This window comes from Choloepus didactylus, chromosome 17, assembly GCF_015220235.1.
Source record: "Choloepus didactylus isolate mChoDid1 chromosome 17, mChoDid1.pri, whole genome shotgun sequence".
Classification (NCBI taxonomy): Eukaryota; Metazoa; Chordata; class Mammalia; order Pilosa; family Megalonychidae; genus Choloepus; species Choloepus didactylus.
Window position 1 is genome coordinate 21,717,341 of NC_051323.1, and position 26,415 is coordinate 21,743,755.

Genomic DNA, 26,415 nt, shown 5'->3' on the forward strand with positions numbered 1-26,415 from the left:
TACCCACTTCTGGGTTTTCACTAAGGCCTCATCTAACTGTCCTGATCCATCAGTCCAACTCTCCTCTCTAATCTCTTCATTTAATACACATTGCTTTGTTCTCTACCTTTCAGTATGTCTTCTCTGCCCGAAGATATTGTGGGCAACCCCCATAGCCTAAAAATGGGCCTTTAGTAAGTTAGAGCATACTGAAGCTTATTATGTTCTAGGCACTGTTCTGTTTTACATTCTCTCATTTTCACAAGCCCAGGAAGTGTATACTTTCTATATCTCCTTTTTACAGAGAGGTTAAGTAATTTGCCCAAGGCCACAAGTAAGTGGCAGGACCCAAATTTGAACTCAAGACTAACTCCAGAATTTGGGCTCCTTTCAGTGACTACCTGCCTGACCCCACAGTGGGTGTGAAGTGCATAGCAGATCCCAATCTTACCTCCAGGGGCCCTCCAAACCAGGTCTGTACCTCAAGAAGGAGCAGGTGCCCTGTAGAGAACAAGCCTCAACAAATATTTATCGTGGAAAATACTCCCCTCCCACAGGAATTTCTCTTCCCCATAGTGATCTCCTAGTGTCCGGGGTTTGAACTACACATGTGGGCACCTAATTGTCTATTGTCTTGTCCTGTTGTTTCTTGCGTTCTTTGCCTATACAGCAAAGAGTTCTCCCATCCGGTCCAGCCTAATACCATTGTGACAGGGAGTTGCTCGGTCTACACAGCAGGATCTTCCTCTTCCACTGGTGAAGTGTCAGTGACTCTAAGCTTTCTGTTAAAAATGCAGTCTTATTATTCAACAGCTTTGGGGTGGGACCCAAGAATCTGCATTTTTAATGCCCTAGGTCATTCTTAGGCCGGTACTCAATGGATCACTCCACATTCCTGTTGGTGAGGACCGCCCCCGTTTAGGCAGAATTATTTCCTGGTATAATGATTTCTATAAACATTGCACACAGCTGAGAAATGAAAGCTGGGCCTCTTTTGTTTCTGGATGCGCCACTTAGCAGGTATAGCAACCTCTGACAGGCCACTTGCTACAGGTGCATGCTTGCCACGTGCCTCCCCACCGGTATCATCCTGATTCCCACCCCTGCGGCCCACATAAGACCCCTCTACTCCCACCACCACCCTGCAGCTGTTACCCTCTTCCATTCCCTCCCCCACCCGTTTTCCTTTCCTTCCCCCATCCCTTCTTTCCCTTCCCTCCCCCAGGCCCTCAGATTCCTCCCACTTCTGAATATTTAGGGGAGGGGGGAGGCTAAGTTTTCCAAATCTAAACTGGTGAAATTGGGGTGGGGGGAGCAAGTTAGATAAGAGGACACACTGCCACTCATATGAGATCCTACTGACCCTCTGAAGGCGCATACTCCTTCCATGAGGAAAGGATTGTTTTCTACCAGAGAAATGGGCACAGGCCTCTTTCAGTAGCTTGCCTGGAAATCCACCCCGGGAGAGCCCCTTTCTGCAACCACCCCCAAACCCGCCTACTTGCCCTGTTCTTTGTTGGGGAAAGGGTATGGAATCTTACCAATAAGGTGAGAAAGGCTTGAGAGAATACCAAGGACGGGCCCACCCTTCTCCCTCCTCCCCACAAGCACTTAACGCTTAAAACGGGAGAAAAAAAAGCACCAACAAAGAGTTTAAGTTCCCAGCTTTTTCAAATATGAAGCATTTTTTTTAACCAATCCATTTTTTAATTTTTAAATTCTTGACATTACAGAACTAAACTGGTTTATTAACATTCCACTCTTACATTTCTTATCGACAAACAGAAATAAAATTCATGAGCCAAAAAACCCAAAACAAAACTAAAAACAGGGAAAAGCTTATAAAACTAAATATGGATCCCAGCATTAACAGCTGAACAGAGAATGTGATTTTTAAATTCTTAGCGGATGATAAAGTTGTGTAGAAACTGAACACTTACAAATTATCTTAAAACCTGGAATCACTGACCAGAAATTACACAGTTGGATCATGAGAAAACAGCAGAAAGGGTTTTGAGCGAACCTACACTGTTCTAGCTGCACCCCATGCCCTTCTCAGAGGAAAGCCTGGCATTGATTAGATACTGGGCCAGACTAATACTGGCAGCCGAGCCAGTGATAGTAACCTGCCTACCGGAAGAGCCTTCCACCGGATTGGCAATTTTGATCTGGGCCCCGGACATCTGGCGGATCTCATTAATGTTGGCGCCTTGGCGCCCGATTATGCAGCCAATTAAGTTATTTGGAATGGTGAGTTCATGGGTGGTTTGAGTAGATGCATCCAAACTTGCCCAATAGCCTTTCACCTCTGGAGAGCTGGAGTCAATTCCGGCGAATCCGGTCCCGCCGTGCATCATGGCAAAGTGAGACTGTTGTCTTGCCACCTGGTTCAGCTTGGCCAGATCGAGCGGAGAAATGGTGTGTTGTCCTTGAATCGAGTAGGCATCTAGAGGTGGTCCCTCCAGGTCATGGGTGGCGTGGGGATAGCCCGCAGCGTCGCTGCACCGATCTTGGCCGCCCGCACAGATGACTGGAGAGCTGGCCGGCATGGGCTGGTACGGAATGGTCATGACTCTCCCTTGCGGAGACTGGGAGAGCGTCTCCAGCATGACCAGGCAGATCTGCTTGACACACTCGGTGACGGACTGCGGCACGCCAGCAATGGTGATGGCCCGCTCGGTAGAGTTGGGTAGCATATCCCCCGCCACCTGGACCTGGGCCCCGGTACTCTCGCGGATCTCTTTGATCTTACACCCGCCTTTCCCAATCAGGGAGCCGCACTGGGTGGCCGGCACCACCAGCCTCAGGGTGACCGGGGGCCTGCTGGCCGCCGTGCTGTTGGTCATGGAGCTGTTGATATCTTCTTCCAGCTTGTCGATGATCATAGCGAAGGCCTTAAAGATGGCATTGGTGGGGCCGGTCAGAGTGATGATTCTCTCGGGACAATTCCCCTCCGAGATGTTGATCCGCGCGCCGCTCTCCTCGCGGATCCTCTTAACCGACTCCCCTTTCTTCCCAATGATGCTTCCTACTTCCTTTCCGTGCATAAGAAGCCGAATGGTGAGAGTCACATTTAGTCCACTTTCAGTCACACCGGCATCCATGGCGAGCGGCGGGCGGCGTTCGGGGGAGTTGGGCTCGTTACGTGGTCAAGTCTTTGGTGGCTGGCGGGGGGAGGGGACGTGTAGGCCCAAAACTGCCGGCGCGAGGCGAGCGAGGACCGCGGGAGCGAGCGGGCGCAGGCAAGGAGCCGCGGCGGCGTCACAGGGGCGGGCGGCGGCGGCGGAGGGGGCGAGCGGGGCCGGGAGCGGCGGGCGGGCGGGTGGGCGAGGGCGCGGCGGTGGCGACTCCGGCGGCAGCCTCGGCGATCTGGGCGGGGCGGGAAGCCCGCTTTCAACCCCGCATACCCTCTGACCCCGGAAGTGCTTGCTGCCGCAGGACCCCTTGAAAAAAATGAGGACCCGTCTTTTTTAGGTCACAAGATAGCGCCACCCCTCACATGGTACGGGAAAAAAAGAATCCTTTTCACACCCTAGTGTTGAAAATAAAACACATAACGGCCAGAGACGTGAGTTCGGCAGACCTTTAAAATAAGCGTGTATTTTATGAGGTCTAACGGAACCGGCAGTTATTTTAAAATGTTGGTGTAGTATGTGGGAGAAACACATTATTTTTCCAGCCTACAAAAGGAGTTTACGCGCGGAATGAGACGGGCAGCCCTGACGGTAACTGCAGGCGGCAACTGGGACGCCGCGGATTTAAAACGTGCGCGTGAGATGGCCAGAGCGCGTGCGCGAGGGTGTTGGGAGGCGGGTGGATGTTGGGAGGGGCCGCGTCGTCTTCCGGGGGGGGAGGGGCGGCGTGGCGAGGCCTGACGGGCGCGCGCGCGGGCAGGCAGGCACGTGGGGCCCTTTCGTCCCCGCGTCCAGGTGTCCGGCGCCAGCCTCAATCCTTGCCGCGGCCCCGTGGTGCAGGCCCGTGAGGCGAAAGACCGAACTACAGCCCCAGTCGTCGCCCTATTTGGGGCTATGCTGATTGTTTCTGGGAAGCACTAGAAACGTGGCCATGAAAAGAATGGCGTCCATTTACATAACGCTTTGTTTGCATTTTGCAAGTTTCGGTTAAACCCGCAGAAACCCCACCTCCTGTCCTCGTGGTTTAGTTGCGGCAACCTTTTTGAGATATTTAAAACAATGGTGTGCGTGTCTGGAGGCCTCATTTACTCGGGGCATACGACCAGTGCTTTGGGAAGTTCCTGCGGCTTTTCCCGCGCCCTTTATGTTCCCGCTGCTGCCTTTCGGCTCTTTCCCCCCTCGGTGCAGCCGCCGCGCCCCGCTGTCTCCGGGGGCGGCCTCCAACGGGGCCCCGCCATCTTGGGAGGCCGTTTTTGCCGAGTGGCACTGCCCGCGTTTCTCTCGCAAAGAAAATGTCGCCCGGGACGGTGGTGTAGGAGTTGTGATTTCTTCCCTTTTCTCTTTTGGCTGTCTAAGATCAGAAAAGGTCTTGTGGGCAACATGCTTCAGGATCCCTCAGGGAAAGCGGCTAACGTGGCGCTCCCTCCGCCCCTTTCTTCCTCACGGGGGTAGCCGCCATGTTTCCGGAACACAAAATGGCGACACGTGGCCTGGAATCGTCGCCAACGAGAAATTGAGACCGACCCGAAAGCTCTAGAATGTGTCTTCCCCACCCCGTCCTAGTCCGAAGGTCGGGGGAGGGGGGAGACGGATTTTAATGCATTTCCCCTTTTCATTTGAAACGGGTACGCGAATAATTGTAAAATGTAGACACCATACCGATTTCATTTTTATCTTTCTCTGTTCAATGATGGATTATGGGGGACACGAATTTGGGCTCCCGTTACCAAAGCAGTTAGGAACCCGCTGTTTTAACGAAAGAGATGGAAAATTACTGCTTTCCTAGACTTCCTACCACGAGCTGTTGAGCTGGGGATATCAAGAAACCTAATTTTAAAAAAAGGCAACCTCCATGAAGGGTGCCTGTGACCTTTTTCACGGACTAGCTGGCTGGTGAACCTCAGTTTACCACAGTTCTTGTTTGTTTTTAGTCTAGAAGGGGTAGGCGTTTATTATGTATGTATTGGTGCCAAATGATGTGCTAAACATTTTAATGCATAATCTTTTTAGTGATCCTCTAAAGTAGGTGTTATCTCTCTTTTTTTAAAACAGATGAAGACACTTAGGTCCAGAGAGATGAAGTGACTAATCCATGGTAACCCAATGTCAGGGGCATGGATTCCAGACCCGATTTCCTTACTGGTGAGCACATTTTCCAGCTTTTCTGCAGAGGTTTAGAATTTAAATGCTGTTTTAAACGTTTAGGTGAGCTTAGTGTTTAAAGAAACCCCTCAGGTAACCTTTTGTCATATAGATCTCTTGTTTTTGTCTGTTTTGGGACTCCCAGTTTTTCCTGATAGGAGCTACACCTGTAACGGGCTGAAGTGCTATTTTATGGGGTGTCCGGGTGAGGAGAGGGAGGGGAAGTGATTCAGCCCTGCCTACGGGCCCAAGTATCTGTCAGTCCAGCCTTGCCTGTGGCACATTCAAGTCGACCTGGCTCGGGAAGGAAGAAACCTCTCTGTGTGACTCAGTGGGTCTGACTCCTGCCTTCCCCACCCCAATTCCCCAGCCAGGTAAAAATAAATTATTTTACTCTGGTGCCAAACCTCCATTTCTCAGCAAATATTGGCAGGGCATGACAGTATTAGATAAACCATGGTCTGTGGACTCATATTCAGTATAACGAATAGCCAGTTGGCCAGGCAACAAATATGTGCGTAACCGGGCTTTACTTGACTGTCAGAGATGGAGAGAAGGGTTTTTTGCCTTCTTTAACTTATATTGAAATCATATATCAAACTTTTCAAAGTGCTTTCATATTACTTTATATAATCCTGCAAACAACTCTAATAGGTAGGTACATAATGCAACCATAATAGATAACACTTAGTGCTTACTATATATCAGGCACTTTTCTAAGCTTTATGCGTTAGTCCGGTGGCTCTCACTTTTTTAAAAGCAAACCACTGTGAGAAATAAATTTTATACCATGACTCAGACACATATATACATTTTTTTAACAGAAACAAAATTTTTGCAAAACAGTATTCTTACTGCAGCTTACTCTGGTAATTTCTATTTTCTACATTTAAAAAAAAAGGCACATTCAGTAAAATGATTAAAAACCTATTAGTAAGTTGTGACCACTGCACACATTTAATCCTCACAAAACCTTTTAAGATGGATGGGGATATCATTTCCATTTTCCAGGGGTACAGAGAGGTGAAGGAGTTTGCCCACCATCACATAGCTGTTAAGTGGTAAAGCAAGGATTTGAATGTAGGTAATCTGAGTCAAGAGACTACATACTTAACCACTAAACTAGATGTTTCTTCAGAGGGCCTAGTTTTGTAGGGAGACAGAGTAGAGTAGGGAAAAAAAATGTTAAAAAGTCAGCAGACACAAAGGAGAGGCTAGGCCTCCCTATGGTTGTGCCTAAGAGCCTCCTCCCGAATGCCTCTTTGTTGCTCAGATGTGGCCCTCTCTCTCTGGCTAAGCCAACTTGAAAGGTGAAATCACTGCCCTCCCCCCTACATGGGATCAGACACCCAGGGGAGTGAATCTCCCTGGCAACGTGGAATATGACTCCCGGGGAGGAATGTAGACCCGGCATCGTGGGACGGAGAACATCATCTTGACCAAAAGGGGGATGTGAAAGGAAATGAAATAAGCTTCAGTGGCAGAGAGATTCCAAAAGGAGCCGAGAGGTCACTCTGGTGGGCACTCTTACGTACACTTTAGACAACCCTTTTTAGGTTCTAAAGAATTGGGGTAGCTGGTGGTGGATACCTGAAACTATCAAACTACAACCCAGAACCCATGAATCTCGAAGACAGTTGTATAAAAATGTAGCTTATGAGGGGTGACAATGGGATTGGGAAAGCCATAAGGACCACACTCCACTTTGTCTAGTTTATGGATGGATGAGTAGAAAAATAGGGGAAGGAAACAAACAGACAAAGGTACCCAGTGTTCTTTTTTACTTCAATTGCTCTTTTTCACTCTAATTATTATTCTTGTTATTCTTGTGTGTGTGCTAATGAAGGTGTCAGGGATTGATTTGGGTGATGAATGTACCACTATGTAATGGTACTGTAAACAATCGAAAGTACGATTTGTTTTGTATGACTGCGTGGTATGTGAATATATCTCAATAAAATGAAGATTTAAAAAAAAAAAAAGTCAGCAGACAACAGTAGGACTAAATTGCATATGTATATATGTTATATATAATCAAGGATTGCCCTGATTTAAAGCATTCTTGTCCTCTCAATCTGCTACCTGTGTATCTTCCCCAATGAAAATTTTATCCTCAGGTCTTTATTCCCAAGACTGCTGTTCAACCTTTTCTCCCTGAAATATTCCCTTGGTTTCCTCTTTTCTGAGTCCCTTCAGGACTCATCTCACCTCTTCATTGAAGCTTTCCCTTTCCTGACTCCCCCACCTCTTAGCCTCCCACCTTACCCCACTCCTACATCCCCTCCCTTTGGTAGCTCACATTTGGCTCTTGATGATGTGTTAATATGTCTTGGTGCTGATAGTGTGTGGTACAGGCCTCAGGTGCCTGGGGTGACCCTGTGATCTGGTGAAGAGGGCCTTGGAGTCTAAGGGGGTCTGGGCCACTGACTAAGTCCAAGACTTCTACAGGCCAGTTCATCTATCTGGGCCTTGGTTTTCCTATCTGTAAAACGAGCAATTAAACCATCTCTAAGGCCCCTTCTAATTCTGTTGGGGGAATGATGATGTATGATGCTCTTGGTTATTTATCCCTGGGGTGGTGGGGGGATGATTAAGTAAATATTTTACTCACCTTTGGTAAATTTTCCACTCTTTTCTCAGACTTGCACTATCTTGTGGATATGTGAGTGAATTCCACACCACCCGTTTTACAGATGAAGCCTCTGAGATATGGAGCAACTGACTGGTAATAGTCACTGCCCCACCCCTGGAGCCTCACACATGACTCTTCTGCCACTCGTGTGATTGCAAGTTGGTTAAGGGGTTTAACAAGTTTGGGAAAGGTGAGTCAGGCTTAGACTTTGGAAGCTGAAACACAGGATTTATACTCCATTCGTAGGAAAGAGTTCTGCTTCCTCTTACCTTACATTGGTATGTTATGTAAGTAAAACCTTTTAAAGTGATTTTGTGTTACTTATTTTATCATCATAAACAACTTTGCCAGGAAGGTGTTATTATGCCCATTTTACAAAAGAGCCATTTTTGGATCAGAGGAGTGAAGTGGCTTGACCTAGGTTACACAGCTTGTTAGGACTTGAGCTGGGCTTCTGGACCCCTGGTTGTGGGTTGTTCTTTCTCTTGGTTTCTGATGCTTGTTGCGCTGACTTTGACAAATGGAATTTTACCTTCAACTAATCTTGATGTTTTTTCCTCAAAACATCCAATCCACTTAGATAAGTTCCTGACCCTTGGTTTAAGAGAATCTCTCCTCTCTTGTTCTTTAATGTTTGTTTGTATGGGTTTGGGGTGGGAGGATGATCACTCAGTGAGACTGTGCGTTCCCTTGGGTCAGGGACCACGTTTCTGTTCTCTAGCTTGCCTGGCCCAGTAGGTATCCACAGCTATAAGGATTTGCCCTACCGTCACTCAGCATTTGCTTTTTTTTTTTTTTTTTTAAATCATCATTTTATTGAGATATATTCACATACCACTCAGTCATACAAAACAAATCGTACATTTGATTGTTCACAGTACCATCACATAGTTGTACATTCATCACCAAAATCAGTCCCCGACACCCTCCTTACCACACACACAAAAATAACCAGAATAATAATTAAAGTGAAAGAGAGCAACTAAAGTAAAAAAGAACACTGGGTGCCCTTGTCTGTTTGTTTGTTTGTTTCCTTCCTCCACCTTTCCACTCATCCATCCACAAACTAGACAACGGGGAGTGTGATCCCCATGGCCCCCCCCAATCCCACTGTCCCCCCTTATAAGCTACATTTTTATGCAATTGTCTTCAAGATTCATGGGTTCTGGGTTGTAGTTTGATAGTTTCAGGTATCCACCACCAGCTACCCCAATTCATTAGAACCTAAAAAGGGTAGCATTTGCTTTTGTTTGTTTGTTTGTTTGTTTTTGTTTTTTTATCTTCATTTTATTGAGATATATTCACATACCACGCAGTCATACAAAACAAATCGTACATTCGATTGTTCACAGTACCATTACATAGTTGTACATTCATCACCTAAATCAATCCCTGACACCTTCATTAGCACACACAGAAAAATAAAAAGAATGATAATTAAAGTGAAAAAGAGCAATTGAAGTAAAAAAGAACACTGGGTACCTTTGTCTGTTTGTTTGTTTGTTTCCTTCCCCTATTTTTCTTCTCATCCATCCATAAACTAGACAAAGTGGAGTGTGGTCCTTATGGCTTTCCCAATCCCATTGTCACCCCTCATAAGCTTCATTTTTATACAATTGTCTTTGAGATTCATGGGTTCTGGGTTGTAGTTTGATAGTTTCAGGTATCCACCACCAGCTACCCCAATTCTTTAGAACCTAAAAAGGGTTGTCTAAATTGTGCATAAGAGTGCCCACCAGAGTGACCTCTCGGCTCCTTTTAGAATCTCTTTGCCACTGAAGCTTATTTCATTTCCTTTCACATCCCCCTTTGGGTCAAGAAGATGTTCTCTGTCCCATGATGCCATGTCTGCATTCCTCCCCGGGAGTCATATTCCACGTTGCCAGGGAGATTCACTTCCCTGGGTGTCTGATCCCATGTAGGGGGGAGGGCAGTGATTTCACCTTTCAAGTTGGCTTAGCTAGAGAGAGAGGGCCACATCTGAGCAACAAAGAGGCATTCGGGAGGAGGCTCTTAGGCACAATTACAGGGAGGCCTAGCCTCTCCTTTACAGCAACCGTATTCATGGGTTCTGGGTTTTTTTTTTTTTTTTTTTTTTTTTTTTTTTTAACTTTTTTTTCCATCTTTGTTTTGAATTGTTCACAAACATTTCCTACATAATCCAACATACAACAGAGAAAATGGTACATATTTTTTTCAATTTGCATACAACAGAAAAACAATATATATATATTTTACAAAGTTTAACTAATAAAGACACTAGCAGGTTGACAGTTGAAGTCTAGGTGAGAAATAATCTAATAAAAATAATCAGAATTTATTCAGTCACTTCCATAACCAAGCATTATTCTGATTAATAAAAATTGCAAAGTAGGGGGCAACAATTTACAAAAACAAACACCCCCCCAGCTTATTATAAGCATGAATATATGTGATGGAGTATCTGTATCTTTCCAAACAATGGATTTTCAAACCATCAAATCACCAGAATTGAATTTCCCAAGGTGTTTTTGCCTATGTCCAAGAAGAGATGCACTTATATCCAACAGAGGAGCTGAAAATCAAAACTTAGTGTTTAGTTCAGGGGTGAGGTGGAAGAGTTTAGCCATTTGAAAAATGACCACCTTAAAAAAAAAAAAAATGACCACCAAAAAATAGGTTCACTAAATTTATTTTAAAAATCATAAAACGTTTCTTACAAAAGAGCATTACATTCTGCACACTGCTCTGACTAGATGCCAGGGACCTGTGGACTACTGTTACTTTTCCTCTCTGTCCCACCCCGCACCCCAAATGTTACAGTGACCACAAAGCAAGGTGTTCACAATAATTGCATGGGGGGAAATCTTTTTACCAACAACAATGAACAAAAAATAAAATCCACTCACTCTGCTGCTGTTTCAAATCTGGGTTGTAGTTTGATAGTTTCAGGTATCCACCACCAGCTACCCCAATTCATTAGAACCTAAAAAGGGTAGCATTTGCTTTTTTTTTTTTTTTTTTTTTTTTTTTTTTTTTTTTTTTTTTTTTTTTTTTTTTTTTTACAATTTTAAAGATTTATTTATTTTTAAAAAACATATTTTTAGAACAGTTTTATATTTACAGAAAAAAATATGAAGATGGTACAGAGAATTCCCATATATCCCCCCACCCACTTTCCCCTATTATTAATATCTTACATTCCTGTGGTACATTTATTCAAATTAATGAACCAATATTGAAAAATTATTAACTAAAGTCCATACCTTATTCAGATTTCCTTAGTTTTTACCTAGTATCCTTTTTCTGGTACAGGGTCCCATCCAAGATACTACACTGCTTTCAGCTGTCTTGTCTCCTTAGCCTCCTCTCGGCTACTATAGTTCCTTACCCTTTCCCTGTTTTTGATGACCTTGACTGTTTGGAGGAGTACTGGTCAGCTATTCATACAATGTCCGTCAGTTGGGATTTGTCTGATGCTTTTCTCACGATTAGACTGAGGTTGCAGATTATTGGGAGGAAGACACGAGATCATTGCCATTCTCATCACGTTCTATCAAAAGTATGTACTATCAGCATGACTTTATCACTGTTGATGTTGACCTTGATCACCTCATTGAGGTAGTGTTGGTCAGAGTTCTCCACTGTAGAGTTATTCTTTCCCTGATTTTCCCATATGTAGTCTTTGGAAGGAAGTCCCTATGTGAAGCTTATAAGTAAGGAATAGGGAGTTAAGCACCCCCTCTGAGAGCAAAGATTTATTTATTTTTTGACATTATGTTTTTAAATTATTTTTTATGGATTTCTTTCTTTTCATTCTTTCTTAATTTCCTTCCAAGAAAGAGAGATGGAGATGGAGATGGAGATGCAGATAGATAGATAGATAGATAGATAGATAGATAGATAGAAAAGAAATGAAATGAAATGAAAAGAAATAGGCTATATGCTGATTTTATATATTACATATGTTTCCTCTGAAGAATAACTAATACATAGGCATAACCTAAAGAAGAAAGCAAAGGTTACCTAAGTCCTACTATCCCAGATAACCAGCACCTACATTTGGTGATCATCTTGTCTCTCTATGCACACACTGCGTACAATTTTAAGTAAATATGGTAACATTCTATATGAAGTTTTTTTTTGTGGACCCCCCCCCAACCCATTACCATGTCAGTGAGTAGACAGTGTGACAGTGTGTCTTTTTACCATTGTTTCTGTATTTATAAAATATCCACAAACATACCCACATTATTCAGGAGCTCAGCACCTCATTGAAGATTCCAGGAGTCCAGTGATGTGAGGCTGGACAATATAACCTCTCCAAGATGAAGGATAAGATGCTATATCTTGCAGCTCCTCCCATTTAGAAGGAGGCCTAGTGGTCCTCTGTGGATTTGGAAAGCAACATGTTTCACCTTGGGCATGCTTCTCTGACCCATTTACTAAGTAACCCATAAAACTGCCCGTTTCAAGTGGGGCCTACAGCCAGGGAAGACTCTATAGCAAGGTCAGGCTATTGTAAAAGCTGCTCTGCCACCTGGGCCGTATGACTTAGCATATCTGATGTTCTTGAAGAATACATAGCAGATAGAGATGTTGTGTGGAACATTTTTTGAATACCTATAAGAAAATCACTACTGAGACCTTCAGGAGTTTGGAGCAAAGTCATGCCTTCTGCATCTGATAAGTATTCTCCTTTCAAAAAAGAGCTTTTGGCTTACTAATGGGCCCTGGTAGAGATTGACTATTTGACCCAGGGCCACTAAGTTACCATGCAATCTGAACTGCCCATCATGAATTGGGTGTCATCTGTTGCTTCAAGCAGTAGAGTTGGACCTGCATTTCATCATCAGCTATAAGTGATTTATATGGGATCAGTCTTGAGGTGTTCTCAAAGGCACATGTACATTGCACAGTCAAGTGATAGAGGCATGCAGCTAAATGTTAGGCTGGATGGTCAATAACTTGGAAGGAATAGGATTAGAAAATTGATAACAAGGAGGTCTAAAGAAGGGATTGAGGATTGTTGTAATGACATGTATTTTCTTTTTTTTTTTGTTTCGATATATTAACGTATTAACATTTTAACAAATGTCCCCCTCCTTCAGTCATCTTTTTGTTTAATATAAGGTATGTAGATAAACTTATATTTCAGTATTTAAATTGCAAGGAAGTAAAGAGTGGTTGTGACTGAACTAGAAGAGGAATGAACATCAACTAGTTTTGGACAAAATAACATACAGGACTTTGTAGCTCCACTTTGCGGGGTGGGGTGGTGGTGGAGCATGAGTGAGTTTTTGATGAGAGATAGTCACATCGAGTAGGATAGAAGCATATGTTGTTTACATTATTTGGAAGTTAAAAATGGGTAAAAGGAGTGTGTATGGATGCTGAGTTGACAAAGGAGTAGAGAATTGTCATTATCACCCCTTAGAAAAGGTTTCTTCTGCATTGCGGAAGAGAAGTTGGGTGCTACATCTCTTGTACTCTCCTTTCCTGGGTGGGCACGAGTTAGCATTAGTCACAGAGAGGAACGTAAGAATTTTTTTCAGGTGAAAGAGGAGTAGAAGCTATTATGTTCAGGGGTGGTTCCAGCCCCATGGGTGGGCAGGCAGGAGAATCACGGTGGCTTTTTGGGGAAAGTTTGAGAACCAGCTGCTTTGCTGGTATAGACTGAGGCAGTTGGTGAGAAATTTCTCAGATTCTTGAAAATTGGAACTGTTTTTTGGAAAGCTTTTGATAAACACCCATGCTGGTGCCTCAGGCTGAATTTTTTAGTGTCTGCTTCCCTGATCTTTGGTCGTGACCCTACTCCTCCAGATATTCCAGCACCCATGGCAGGCTTAATTCTTATATTAAATTCTTTGTTCTTGGAATATTTAGAATGGATCTATTTTAGTGATTGAATCTAAAATTATACAGAGAGTTCAATGGAAAGAGGAGCACCTCAATGATACATTTAGGGAAAACGCTGTTGGAAAGCAAATGCCGTAAGAGACATACAAGAAGCGGAGTTACTGCTAAGCATATATTTAAATACAGGGGATTTAAAAACACTATTATTTTAAATTTGACCTCAAGATCTGCATCTTTCCTTAAGTTTCAGTCTGTTTCAGAGAGCCATCTACGTAGTATCCAAGGGGTCAGCAAACTATGACCTGTGGGCCAAATCCAGCCTGCTGCCTGTTTTCATAAAGTTTTTTTTTGTCACATAGCCACACCCATTTGTTTACATATTGTCTATGGCTGCTTCCACTACAGTGGCAGAGTTAAGTTGCCAAAGAGACCTTATGGCAAGCAAAGCCAAAATGATTTACTGTATGGTCATTTACAGAAAGAGTTTGGTGACCTCTGGATTATCTTAATTCTTACCTTCTTCAAAAATTGAGGTTTTCTTTCTCAGTCATCATCAACTTGGCTCACTTGGTGGGATTAGACTAAATAAAATTATTATTTTTTCAAAGAGATTTAGGATTCCTGAAAGAACATTTTAGCTGGCACAAAACACCCACTTGCCAGCACTCCTAACTGGGTATAGCAACATGTCATTTTTTTTTTTTTTTTTTACAAAACAAATTGTACTTTCGATTGTTTACAGTACCATTACATAGTTGTACATTCATCACCTAAATCAATCCCTGACACCTTCATTAACATTTGCTTTTTAAAACATGGTTTTAAAACATGGTTTCTTCTTTTCTCCCTTTTCAGATTTTTATTCTTATTACTCTTTTATTTAAAATTAAAGTAAATTAAGAGTGCATTTTCCCTGTTACTTTCTAGGTTCCTAGAGAGTACAGCCTAGAAACATTTCTTACCCACTTTGTAGATAGTAGCAATTGACTTCATAAGCTGGTGACCCTAAGCTTCTGTTTTGGGGTCGCTGGTTGGTTTCCTCAGAAGCAGAGGAAGTGTGTTGGGGTGGCTTACAGAAATGACCAAGAGATACAGTAACATCCTTGGCATGAGTTCTTCCAATTGGGCAAAGTAATGCCCATAGGTTCCCTGTGGTGCCCCTGACTGAAATAAGGCATGGGGAAGCGACTGCAGAGAAAAATTAAAGGAAAAATTGGAAATTAGAATGCAGATATAAAGTATAGGAAGTGAAGAAGGAAAAAAGATAAAAGAGCTAGGGAGAAGAATAGGGTAGAAAGAAGAAGAAAATATAGGGTCGACAGTGAAAACAATCCAGAGATACTTTAGCCCCTCTTGTAGTGGGGGAAGCATAGGCTGTTGTTCTGCATTCTGCACCAGCAAAGAACAGCTGGTCTGAGAACCCCTCCTGACCTCATCTTAAGCAGTACTTACTTACCTTTTTGATCCTTTATTTCCAATATTAGGTAAGGGAGGTTTCATTGTTTTTCTTACCCGCTGGGAATGTGATTAGATGCCAGTAATTTTAATATTAGCCTCGGCTTAATTAATTTATCAAGGAAAATGTGTTACAAAAATCACAGAAGGTATTCTGGTTCAAATTTCATTTTATTGATCTCTTCATTCCACAAGTAATTATTGATAGCTTGATATGTTCCAGACACTGAGGACATAGAATGGAATAAGATCCTGTCCTTGTCCTCAGGATTTTTATGGTGTCAAGAGAGTGACAGATAAATAAACAGATACCCAAAATACAGTGTGTTAAGTGTTAGGATATGAGTAAGCAGAGGGTGCTATAGGAGCACAGAGGAGAGACCCTTGATTCAGTCTTGGAGGGTATCTGGGAAGGCTCCCTAGCAAAGTTGACATCCAGGCTGAGTAGCAAGTTGGCAAATTATAAAGTGGAGGGCAAGAAAGGGTATTACAGGCAGAGGGAGCATCTTTGTTGGCAAAGGCCAAAAGTCAGATAAAACATAGTACGTTCAGAAGTTTTAGCCATTTCAGGAAGGAACGAAGGATGATTGCATTATCCAGTTTTTGGTGATTATTGTTCTGCTGCTTCTGTGGTGTGAATTATTGAAGCTTGACTATGCTTTCTGAGACATAGAAAGTTAAAGTTCTTATTTTGTAGCAGTACTTCTCCTTTTAAGATGATGACACCAGAAATTGTACTTCCTATGTAGAGAGTCTAAGGATAAGATGGAAAGAGGGACAGCTTTTGAAATAGCAAATGATTGGTAACCCACTGTCTAGTAGAAGAAAGAAGGTGCAGTGCACAGCATATCCCTTTCTCATCCAACTTTTGGATATGATTGTGTTTTTAAAGAGAGGAAAGTGGAAATTTAGGGACTTTAGCTGGTTAGGATGTTTGTGTTAGGGAGGAGGGAAAGGAGTTCAAGGATAATTGCTATTTTATGGCAGGACAAACAAATGCATTTAAATATCTCAGTTCTCTGATCCCATCTGCTGAAGACAAGCAGGACATAGGGAGGGACTTTGTTTCAGAGAGACAGTCACTTCCTCCAGACAAGGCATTTGTTCAAGATTACTCTATAAAATCTGTTGTGCCCAGTTTAAGAGCATTGTTTTTTTGTTTGTTGTTTGAGATATGGCAATAGATGCATTAAATAGAAACATTGTGTGTATTCATTCACAATACTGGGATTTTACCTAGATTAGAAGAGAAAAGGGGAGTATGTATGAAGTAGGAAGGAATATGCTTAGCAAATAGCACATAGATGCAGTGGTCGTTTCTTAAGTCATCTTATTACCTAACCTCTCAGTAGCATTTGACACTTGGGCTTCCAGGACACCACCCCTTTGGCCTTCTACTTGCTTCACTGTTCCTTCTCAACAGTGGGGTTTGTGTTGTCGTTGTTTTTTAATGTTTATTCGTCCTTGTTTCCTCAGCCTATAATGATGGAATACGCAGGTCAGTCCTCGGATTTTTTCTCTCTCTCCACTCGTTTCCTAGGTGGTGTCTTTCAAGACTTTAAATACTATTTGTACTTTGGCAGTTCTCAAGTTTCTATTTCCAGCTTGGATGTCTTCGCCTGAACTCAGGACTTTTATGTCCATATGTCTACTGGACATGTCCACTTGAGGTTTCTCTGACTTAACATATTAGAAAACCTAACTCTAGAGCTTCTCCTCTCAAACTAGCATCTCTGGCAGTTATTCCCCATCTCAATTTCAGTTGTGTTGAAGATAACAGAGAAGAGTCTCCCTTGCCTCTGTTCTTTCCCTTACTCTCTCATCTGGTCCACCAGCAGTCCTGTCACCTCTACCTTAAAATATATCCAGGGTTTGAACACTTTTCACCACCTCCCCTGCTACTATTGGAAAAGCCTTCTAAATGGGCTTCTTCCTTTTGCTTTTGGTCTCCACAGTCTAATCATAACTTAATGGCCAGAGTGATCTTTTAAATGTGTGTCAGATCATGTTATTGCTCTGCTGAAAACTGTCCACTGGATGTCAATCCCACCAGGATTAAAAGCTGTAATTCTTATAGTGGTCTCCAAGGCTTTACAGGGTCTACCACCCCCACCCCACCCCCCGCTGTCGTCTTCACTCTGACCTCATCTACTATTTTCCTCTTGTGCTCTAGCCACACTGGTCTCCTTGCCATTGATCCAACATGCCAGGCTTCTGGGGTTCTTTATAATTGTTTCCTCTGCCTGGAACACAATATGGCCTCCTCCCTCACCTCCTTCAGGTTTCAGCTCAGCTGTCTCCTAATTAGTGAAGCATTCCTTGAGTAGCCTATTTAAGGTAAGAGCCATTTTCCTGCCCTCTCTGCCTTCCCAATCCCCCTTTCCTGCTTTATTTTTCTCCGCAGCACTTAGTGCTATTTGATGTACTCTTCATTCATTTGGTCATTATGTGCTGCATACTATGTGTCAGGCACTGTTCTAGGACTCCTACTGTAGTTTGTCTATTATTTGTTACCCCCCACTGGAATGTAAATTTCATAATAGCCAGCACTTTGTTTTGCTCATTGCTATAACCTTACCTCTGAGATTGGTGCCTGGCACTTAGGAGTTAAATGATTAAATGTATCAGTTTTTAAACAAAAATATATTGAATACATAGAGGATGGTGTACCAGGTAATAAGGGGGGTTATCTGTATGAATAAGACATTGTTCCTGCCCTCAGAGTCTAAAAAAATGTTTATTTTGACCTGAACAGGGTTATGCTCTCTAGCAGGATAAAGTGATACATCATTTTGGAATTGGGGTGGTAAGGACTTGTGTGCCGGGTTACAGATATCATCAGTGATGAAGCCCTGCTTTGTCAGACACATCAATAATTTGCACTGTTCGTGGGAGGGCAGGATTGATAACAGTTTACTGCATACTGGATATTTAGGCTGCAGTTCCTATTTGGCCTTGCCGTGTTAGGACAGTTAGGCTTTTTCAAGAGTTTCTTAAAAGTCCCATTACCAGTCTTAAATCCTTTTAGGTACCTTCCAGGCACCTTGTGTCACAGACACCTCCTCAAAGGATAAGTGAAAGAGTTTATCCTTAACTTTCCTTCATGTCTGAAAGTGCTAATACTCCATTTTTGAAAACAGGAAGAGTGGTGGTGGGAGGTTAAAAGGCTTGCAGTTTCAATTTTTTAGTAAATACTGTATACCCCTGCTTTTTTTGAAAAAAAAAAAATTGTGTAATCATGTATCTTTATAATAAGAGTAATAAAGATGTTTTTTTCTAAAAACAAAGATCTTAGTATATTGCTTTTTATAGAATATTAGGTTTACAATAAATATTTCCCTGTCTCTTGGCCCACATCCTTACTCCTGTGTTATACAAGGGAAATGAAATACTAAAAAACACTACTTCAAGCTACCCATAGAGCTGGTATCTAGGTAGGAAAACAACCCTTTCCTTTTAGGTGAAGTTGGAACTCAGGAAGTAGTAGTTGTCAGGAGAGGCTCAAGGGGATTGATGATGATGATAATAATAACAGTAATAATGGTATTGGCTAACTTTGATGAGCTAGGTACTGTGCTAAGCACTTCATGTGGATTGTCTTATTTTCACAACATAACAACTGTATGAGGCAGGTATACTGAGAAGCAGAGCAGTGTAGGAGTAAGGAGTGTAGACTCTTGGGTCAGAGTGCCTTCACTGACATCTCAGTAATTGGCTGTGTGGCCTTCAACAAGACAAGTGCTTCATTTACGTCATCTGTAAATGAAGGAAATAATAGTACCTCCTTCATAAGGTTGTTGTGACAGTTAAATGATATGAGCCATGTAGTACGCTCTGAATAGTGCTTGGCACATAGAATGTGCTCCCTAAATGTCAGCTTTTATCATAATTAAAATAGTTATTATTTAACAGATGGCGAAGCAAAGGCTCTAGAGACAGGTAAGGCAGTTTGCCTAAGTCACACAGCAAAGAAATAATGGAACAGGGATTTGAACCCAGCTAGTCAGACTCTTGTACTTAACCATTACGCTACACTGCAGTAGTGGGTTGAGGGGAACAGATGGGACAAGAACTGCATCTAGTCCAACTTAAGTCAAGCATAGGTGTGGTGATCAGGCTTGGGTTCTGACCAACCTCACCTTCATTGGCGATCTTAAGCATCTTATCATCATAGCATGTAATTTGATTATTCTCTGAATTGTTTCTTTTCTAGATCCAAAGAAAGGAGGAAAAATGAGTGAGCAATAGGTTAGTTGTTGTCTTCTGCTGAAGGATTGGGTGATTCCTGGCCTGGGTCAAGAAATGGAGCTCAATAAATACCTGTGCCTTTCCCAGTACTCTTTCGCCCAGAAGTAGGTGCTTGTCCAGTCTCTCTTACTATACTTGTCTCTGTTCCTAATTCACCTGGTAAGGATGAGAAGCAGCGCAGTGTACACATCAAGGATTTTCTGTGTGCTATGCATTTTACATGGATTATCTCATTTAACCCTTATAAGAACTTTATACTCTTATCTCTATTTTATAGTCAGAGAGGTAAGGAAACTTGCTTAAAGTCACACAGTTAATAAAGCAGAGCTGGAATTTGAATAAGGAACCTGACACCAGTGCCCATGCTCTTCAAGTCTGCATTCTACTGCTTCTATTTCTTACATGTGTTAAGTAGGTAGTTTGGGCCAGTTGGCTTAGGAAGTAGCAGGGCTAACCCTATTTTCCCTCAAAAATGGGAGGATTTTGACCACTGAATAAGGAGGCCTGTGGTCTGTCTTAACCTTGTCACCAACTTGGCATTTCCAGGACCCCACTTCTTTCAACCTTAATGTCATCATCCATTAAACAAGGGAGTTGCTCTAGATAATCTCTGAGGGCCCTTCTAACTCAGATGTTCCATGATCAATCATAAGAAGTGAGGAGAGTAGCACCTGCCCAGATCCTTGATTTTGCACCAGTGGTGTTTGTGAGGTCTTCAGGAGCCTGCTTTCTGTGAGGAAAATGCCAGATTACAGGGCAGGGAAGGAGCCAGCTCCTTGAAGAAGGTAGGTCTGGGCTCTTTTTTGAGGCTGGTTGCCAAGGAAACCCAGCCTCTGGCCAGCAGCAACCAGAAATGCTTTGGTGCAGAGTTGGGTACAGATAATGAAAACAAGCAGCACATTTAGGTTTCACTTCTCTTGCCAACTCCCCCTTTTCCTTTCCCTTTCCTTTTCCCTTTCAGGTTACTAGCTTTGAATCCTCTCTATGCATCAGGCACTGTTCTAAGTACTTTACAAAGTACCATTTAATTTAATATGCATAGTAATCTTATGATATAGGCACTCTTATTCTAAATTTACAGATAATGAAATTGAAACACGTAGAGTTAAGTAATTTGTCCTTATTTACTCAGGTGGAAAGTAGGGTCAAACCCATGCTTTTAGCCACTAAATTGTGTACTACCTGATGAGAGCTTTTGAAGTAAAAAAGCAGAGGGAGGACTCTTTATTATTAGTGTTTTTTGCTTGTTTTGTTTTTGTTTTACTTCGAATGATAGACTCTTGGAGCTGGAAAGAGCCTTTGAGATAATATAATACAATCTCCTTGTCTCCAGTCTGCCATCCAGTTATAGGAATCTTTCTATCGCCCACCCCCCACCCCCATCCCACCCCGGCCGATGACCATGCCAAGTTTCTTTGAATACTTCCATTGATGGGGAAGCTCATCACTTTTTGAAGAACCCCAGTATATTGTTGAAGAGTTCTCATTGGTAGAAAATTATTTCTTATTTTGAATTGAAATCTAGTTGAGACTTCTCATTAATTTTAGGCCTATCCTCTGGAGTTACACAGGATAAATCTATTTTCCACATGCCAGTCTTGGGAACATTTAAAGACAGTCTTCCCATTTATAAGGCATATTTTCAGTTTTCTCATAGCATCTAAACTTGTTTACAATTCAGATTGATCTGAATAAAAGCAATCTCTACCTTTTAGTACTTTGCAAGTGCAGAGTACTAACAAATCTGTGCATCACTTCTTGTGATTAGGCTAGGCACAAAGTGGGCCTTTCCCAAATCCTTGAGAATGAGTGGATAATGAGCTAAATCTTTACAGCTGAATATGAGTCTGGAGGGTTTGCAGTTTCCTACTCTTGTAATCTCTAGGAGGTCAGGCTGCTGCCCAGTACAGATCTTCAGAGCTCACAAAATGGCTGGGAATTTATCCGGGCCCTTGACAAAACTGCACTTACTTTATCAGGCCACTAGGTGACGAGCAACTCACAAACCTAGACTGCCAGGGAGGATTGTGTACAGGACAGTTTCTGTTTGTACTTGGAAAGGCCACCAGGAGTCATCTAGTCCAACTCCTCTTTAAAAGTTTTGGTGAGGGGGAGGGGGATGGGGAGGACATATGATTCTTGTATACTTTGTCTTTCTTGGCTTTGTTCCAATTTTAAATATTAATTTGGCTGGGACATTTTGCTGTCATTTTCCTAGAAGGGGATATGGATAATTCTTCCAAGGTCCTTATATGTCCACATTTTTTTTTAACTCCATGTATGAAGGGTGTCTTGGTTGGGTTTAGGATTCTTGAATAGTAGTTTTAGTCTCTATGAAGTCTGTGAACTTCTTTCCACTGTCTTCAGTTTCTGGTGATATAGATGAGAAGTCCAATGCCAACAGAATTCTTTTTCCATTGTAAGTAATAATCTCTTTTCTCTTTTGCGAAGTTTGTGCATTTTTTTCTTTATAGTTTCACTATGATAAGTGTGTGTCTTTTTAAAGTAACCCTGCTTGGCACTTGACGATCCTCTTAGACTTAAAAACTTGGTTTTTTTTTTTCAGTTAAGGGAAATTTTATTGCTCCCCATCTTTCTCTTTCCAACCCCCTTACTTTCAGATGAGAAAACTGAACCCAGAAAAGTGAAGCCACTTGTCTAAGGTCACACAACTAATTACAAATGAACCTCAAGCAAATAACCTTTGATGAACTGGACTTCTACTATATTGACTATTGCTCCAGTGAGAGGGCTCTTATGAACAACTTGGGAATTTTTTAACAAGGCACGTGTTTGTGAGGAGATGTAGAAGTGATAAAATTTATTGTGTTTAATATGTGACCCATTTGAGGGACTGCAGAATTCACAAGTCCGTGGTCTCCCACTTATTGGCGCTCCCCCCATGCCCTAAAATTTAATAAAGCCAGAAAATTGCTCGAGCACTTGGCATTTAGTTGTCAGGAGTTGGATAAGTGTGGTCATTCCCCTGTTGTAAATAATGGAAAACAAATAAATGTCATCTGAAGGCTTGGAGACAGACATCATAAACCATGTCTTATCAGCAGTCTGGTTTCTGTTTTGAGTTCTAGCCTGGAACCTTTTTCTGCTGGGAACCACCTGTTTCTAGCTTTGTTGATCTTTGGATTTCCCCAGCCCTTCAGTCCCTTTCAGTTTTGAAATGAAACCTGCTCCAGAGGGCGAGGTCAGGCACTGAGAGGACTTTGACAGCTCACACCAGGTTTTCCTTCCAGAAGAGTCTCGTATGTGACTGTGTGAGGCTCATTAGGCTGTGATACAGACTGATTGATGGTGAGTCAGCTGTTTGGTAAGACCTACGCAGTGTCATTTCTTATAGGTAGCCAGGAAAACACGTAGGCCAAACACGTTGTCTTTATCTTCCTCAGAAAATTAAGAGCGTGAAAACCAGAACGCTGCCGTGGTCTCTCTGCCTTTGCTTTGTTGAAGAAGGAAAGGCTTGATTTCCGTTTCTTCTCTCCATATTTGTAGAACTTCCTTTCCTTCCAGTCAGGAGCCAAATCCCTGACCTCTTTTTGCTGCTCCCGCTTCTAAATCTTTGCTGCTCCCGCTTCTAAATCTTTATACTGTGACTCTTGGAATTGTTGCTTTAATGTGAATTGTCTTCTCCAGAAATCCCTAGACCTCCCCTTCCCTTTCACAGAATGCAGCTTTCCCACTTCTCTTTGCTGTAAACCTGCTTTCCACCAGATTACAGCACTTCACTTGAAATCCTTATAAGTGGGACTCTTTCCTCAACTAACACCACACAACCCCCACCCTGCCCCTGACTTGACGAGGCTGCCGCCTATCCCCATTTGCCAGCACACCTGAGCTGCTTCTAGGCCACTAAACTTTGATGTCCTGCAAATAACTTCCCCTTTGAGACTTTTGCTGACTAGCAAGGCCACCTGATCCAATCTATACCCATTCCCCCATGTTTGTTAAGGACTTTGGTGTCTGAACTCCTCTCCTGGAGTTGTGTCCTAGGCTGGGGATTGGTGGCCAATGCTGGCCTGGGTCCAAAGATTCAGGATAGAGTGTGAAATTAGGGGGCTTCATGTCTTTATCTCAAATGTGGCAGGTGGGAAGCTGGAAGATCTGAGCTTTAAGGCCATTTGAAGGGCGGGAAGGACAGAGATAATTTAGTGTCTGAAGCAAATGATATCCTTTGTTGGCTCCTTCTGCCCATTCTTTTTTGAATAATTAATTTTTTAAAAATTCAGTTTTATTGAGATATATTCTCATCTCATATATATACAGTTATCCATGGTGTACAATCAGCTGTTCACAGTGCCATCATACAGCTGTGCATTCATCACCCCAATCTATTTTTGAACATTTTCCTTATACCAGAAAGAATCAGAATAAGGATAAAAAATAAAAATAAAGAAGAACACCCGAATCACTCCCCCATCCCTCCCTATTTTTCATTTAGGTTTTGTCCCCATTTTTCTATTCATCCATTCATACACTGGATAAAGGGAGTGTGATCTACAAGGTTTTCACAATCACACTGTCACCCCTTGTAAGCTACATTGTTTTACAGTCGTCTTCAAGAGTCAAGGCTACTGGGTTGGAGTTTGGTAGTTTCAGGTATTTACTTCTAGCTATTCCAATACATTAAAACCTAAAATGTGTTATCTATATAATATGTAAGAATGTCTGCCAGAGTGACCTCTCAACTAGATTTGAAATCTCTCAGCCACTGAAGCTTTATTTCATTTCATTTCGCACTCCCCTTTTGGTCAAGATGTTCTCAATCCCATGATTCTGGGTCCAGATTCATCCCCGGGAGTCATATCCCACGTTGCCAGGGAGATTTACACCCCTGGGAGTCAGGTCCCACGTAGGTGCGAGGGCAGCAAGATCACCCGCCAAGGTGACTTAGAGAGAGAGGGCCACATCTGAGCAACAAAGAGGCACTCAGGGGACTCTTAGGCACAATTATAAGCAGGTTTAGCCTCTCCTTGCAGCAACAAGCTTCATAGGGGTCAGCCCCAAGACAGAGGGCTCAGCACATCAAGCCGTCAGTCTCCAATGTTTGTGAGAACGTGAGCAGCAATCCAGGTGAGGAAGTCCAACACCTCTGCATCCTCCCCCAGCTCTTCAGGGGGGCCCTGAATATATACTTTTGCTCTCCACCCAAATTACTTTAGGATGTGTTGCTCTTTCATTCTAATCTATACAGACCTACCATAGCTCACTTCCTATTCAAAGTTCTATGTAATTGTAGTGTTTGAACAAACTGACTGTAGAAGTTACATTGTTTAGAAAATATAGATCCTACATCAAATAAACATCTCTTCCCTTGGTCTCACATGGAAGTTGAAATTTTAACACACAGTCAGTTTCAACCTTTACCCTTTGGCCCGATTTGTTCTAGTCTTAACCAGATCTGCTTTTGAGAAATTAATTTTAATTTACAAGAAAGACAATCTAAAAAATCAAAACATAATATTTTGACAACTCCTCCCCCCCTCATTTCAGTTATTTCTATATTGCTCAGAGGCAACCTGTTACCAGTTTGGAATGTACCGTGTAGACTATTTTTATGTTGTTTACATCCTTATGTATGAATCTAGAAAAAAAAGCATTCTTTTATTTATACAAATGATACCACATTTTATGTACTGTTTTGGCATTTTCTTCTTTGGTTCAGTAATGTGCTTTGACAGTATTCCATGTTAGTACCTAAAGATATATCTCATTCTTTTTGGCTGCTCTATTGTAGACTGGATATATGCTATATTTTATTTAGCTTTTTTTTCCTATTGAGGGACATTAAGATATTTCAAGCTTTTTTCCCAATTATGAATGATTCTTATTGGGCTTAAATGTAAACATTCGGTTCCTAGGCCTTTTATTTTTCTTTTCTTGATACTCTCTCTGGGTAATTTCAACCTCTAAGATAGCTTCAGTTACCATCTCCACATGGATGACTCCTGAGTTTCTACTTCCTGTCCAGATCTTTCTCCAGATCAGAATATCCAACTGCCAACCTGGACAACTCCACTGGGATGACACAGGCACTGCCAAGTGCAGCCTCCTGCTCTTTCCCGCTTGTTCCTCCTCCAGTTCCTGTCACATTGTAAATAGCACCACTGCCAATGTGGTTGCTGCAGTCCTAAACCGGGCAGTCCTAATTCAGGAGTCCTCCCTCCTTTCCTATATCTGACAACCAGTCAGTACGACTTGTCCTTCTGCCTCCTCAGTAGTTCTTGAATCCAATCACTTCTTTCCATCATCATTGCCATTACCTTAGAGCTCAGTTTCCTAATCTATAAAATAGAGTTTTTGTGAGAATTAAATGAATTAATATATGTAACATGCTTAGAAGAATGGATTGGTACCTAGTAAGTGCTATATGACTGTTAGCTGCGCTCACCTTCATCATCTTAGCCTGCACAATCCACTCTCATCTCTACCTCCAGTCTTGATCTTACCCTGCCCGCCTCCATTCTATTCTCCACATTGCAGCTAGAGTGATGTTTATAAAATATAAGAATGAGTGTGATATCACTCCCCTGCTTAAAAAAACTTCAGTGATTCAGTGGGCTTTTGCATGTGCTGTTACTTCCACCTGGAATACTTTTCCCCTTGATCTCTGAATGACTGACACTTTTTGTTCAGGTCTCTGCCTTTAATGTCATCTCAGCAAGGTCTTCCCTGATCACTTAAAGACTGTAAAGTAGCTACTGAAATGCTTTCTGTCATGTCACCTTATTTTAATTCTTTGCATAATGCTTATCAGGATCTGAAAATTTTCTTGTTTATTTGTGTATTGGTTTATAATCTTCAACTAGAGTATAAATTCTCTGAGAACAGTGATATTGTCTGTTTTATTCACTGTTGTATTCCTAGCACCTAGGACAATGCCTGGCAAATTGTAGGCCCTCAGTAAATTCTTGTTAAATGAACAACAAAAAAACTTCAGCCATCTTATGAGGCCCTTCTTAGCCTCTGCAGCAT

General features: G+C 42.3%; 1 protein-coding gene and 1 long non-coding RNA gene across 4 annotated transcripts in view; one reads left to right on the forward strand and one right to left on the reverse strand.

Moving 5' to 3' along the window:
- Positions 1-1,631: 1,631 nt before the first annotated feature.
- Positions 1,632-3,301, reverse strand: PCBP1 (poly(rC) binding protein 1). Its single transcript, XM_037807188.1, has one exon. The coding sequence runs from the start codon at positions 3,081-3,083 to the stop codon at positions 2,013-2,015; it is 1,071 nt and encodes a 356-aa protein (XP_037663116.1). The 5' UTR covers positions 3,084-3,301; the 3' UTR covers positions 1,632-2,012.
- A 248-nt stretch (positions 3,302-3,549) lies between these two features.
- The window catches only part of LOC119512488, a 68,901-nt gene continuing 46,035 nt past the window's right edge, over positions 3,550-26,415 (forward strand). For 2 of the 3 annotated variants that reach the window (XR_005212392.1, XR_005212391.1), the window contains exons 1-3: positions 3,846-4,738; positions 5,166-5,255; positions 7,896-8,077. This is a non-coding gene — a long non-coding RNA (uncharacterized LOC119512488). Of the gene's footprint in view, positions 3,745-3,845; positions 4,739-5,165; positions 5,256-7,895; positions 8,078-26,415 lie in introns of those variants that run through there. The other variant, XR_005212393.1, reaches the window with a different exon arrangement.

Bases quoted from the DNA above. Each gene is read 5' to 3' on its own strand.
- PCBP1 (XM_037807188.1), bottom strand. From the start codon at position 3,083: ATGGATGCCGGTGTGACTGAAAGTGGACTAAATGTGACTCTCACCATT.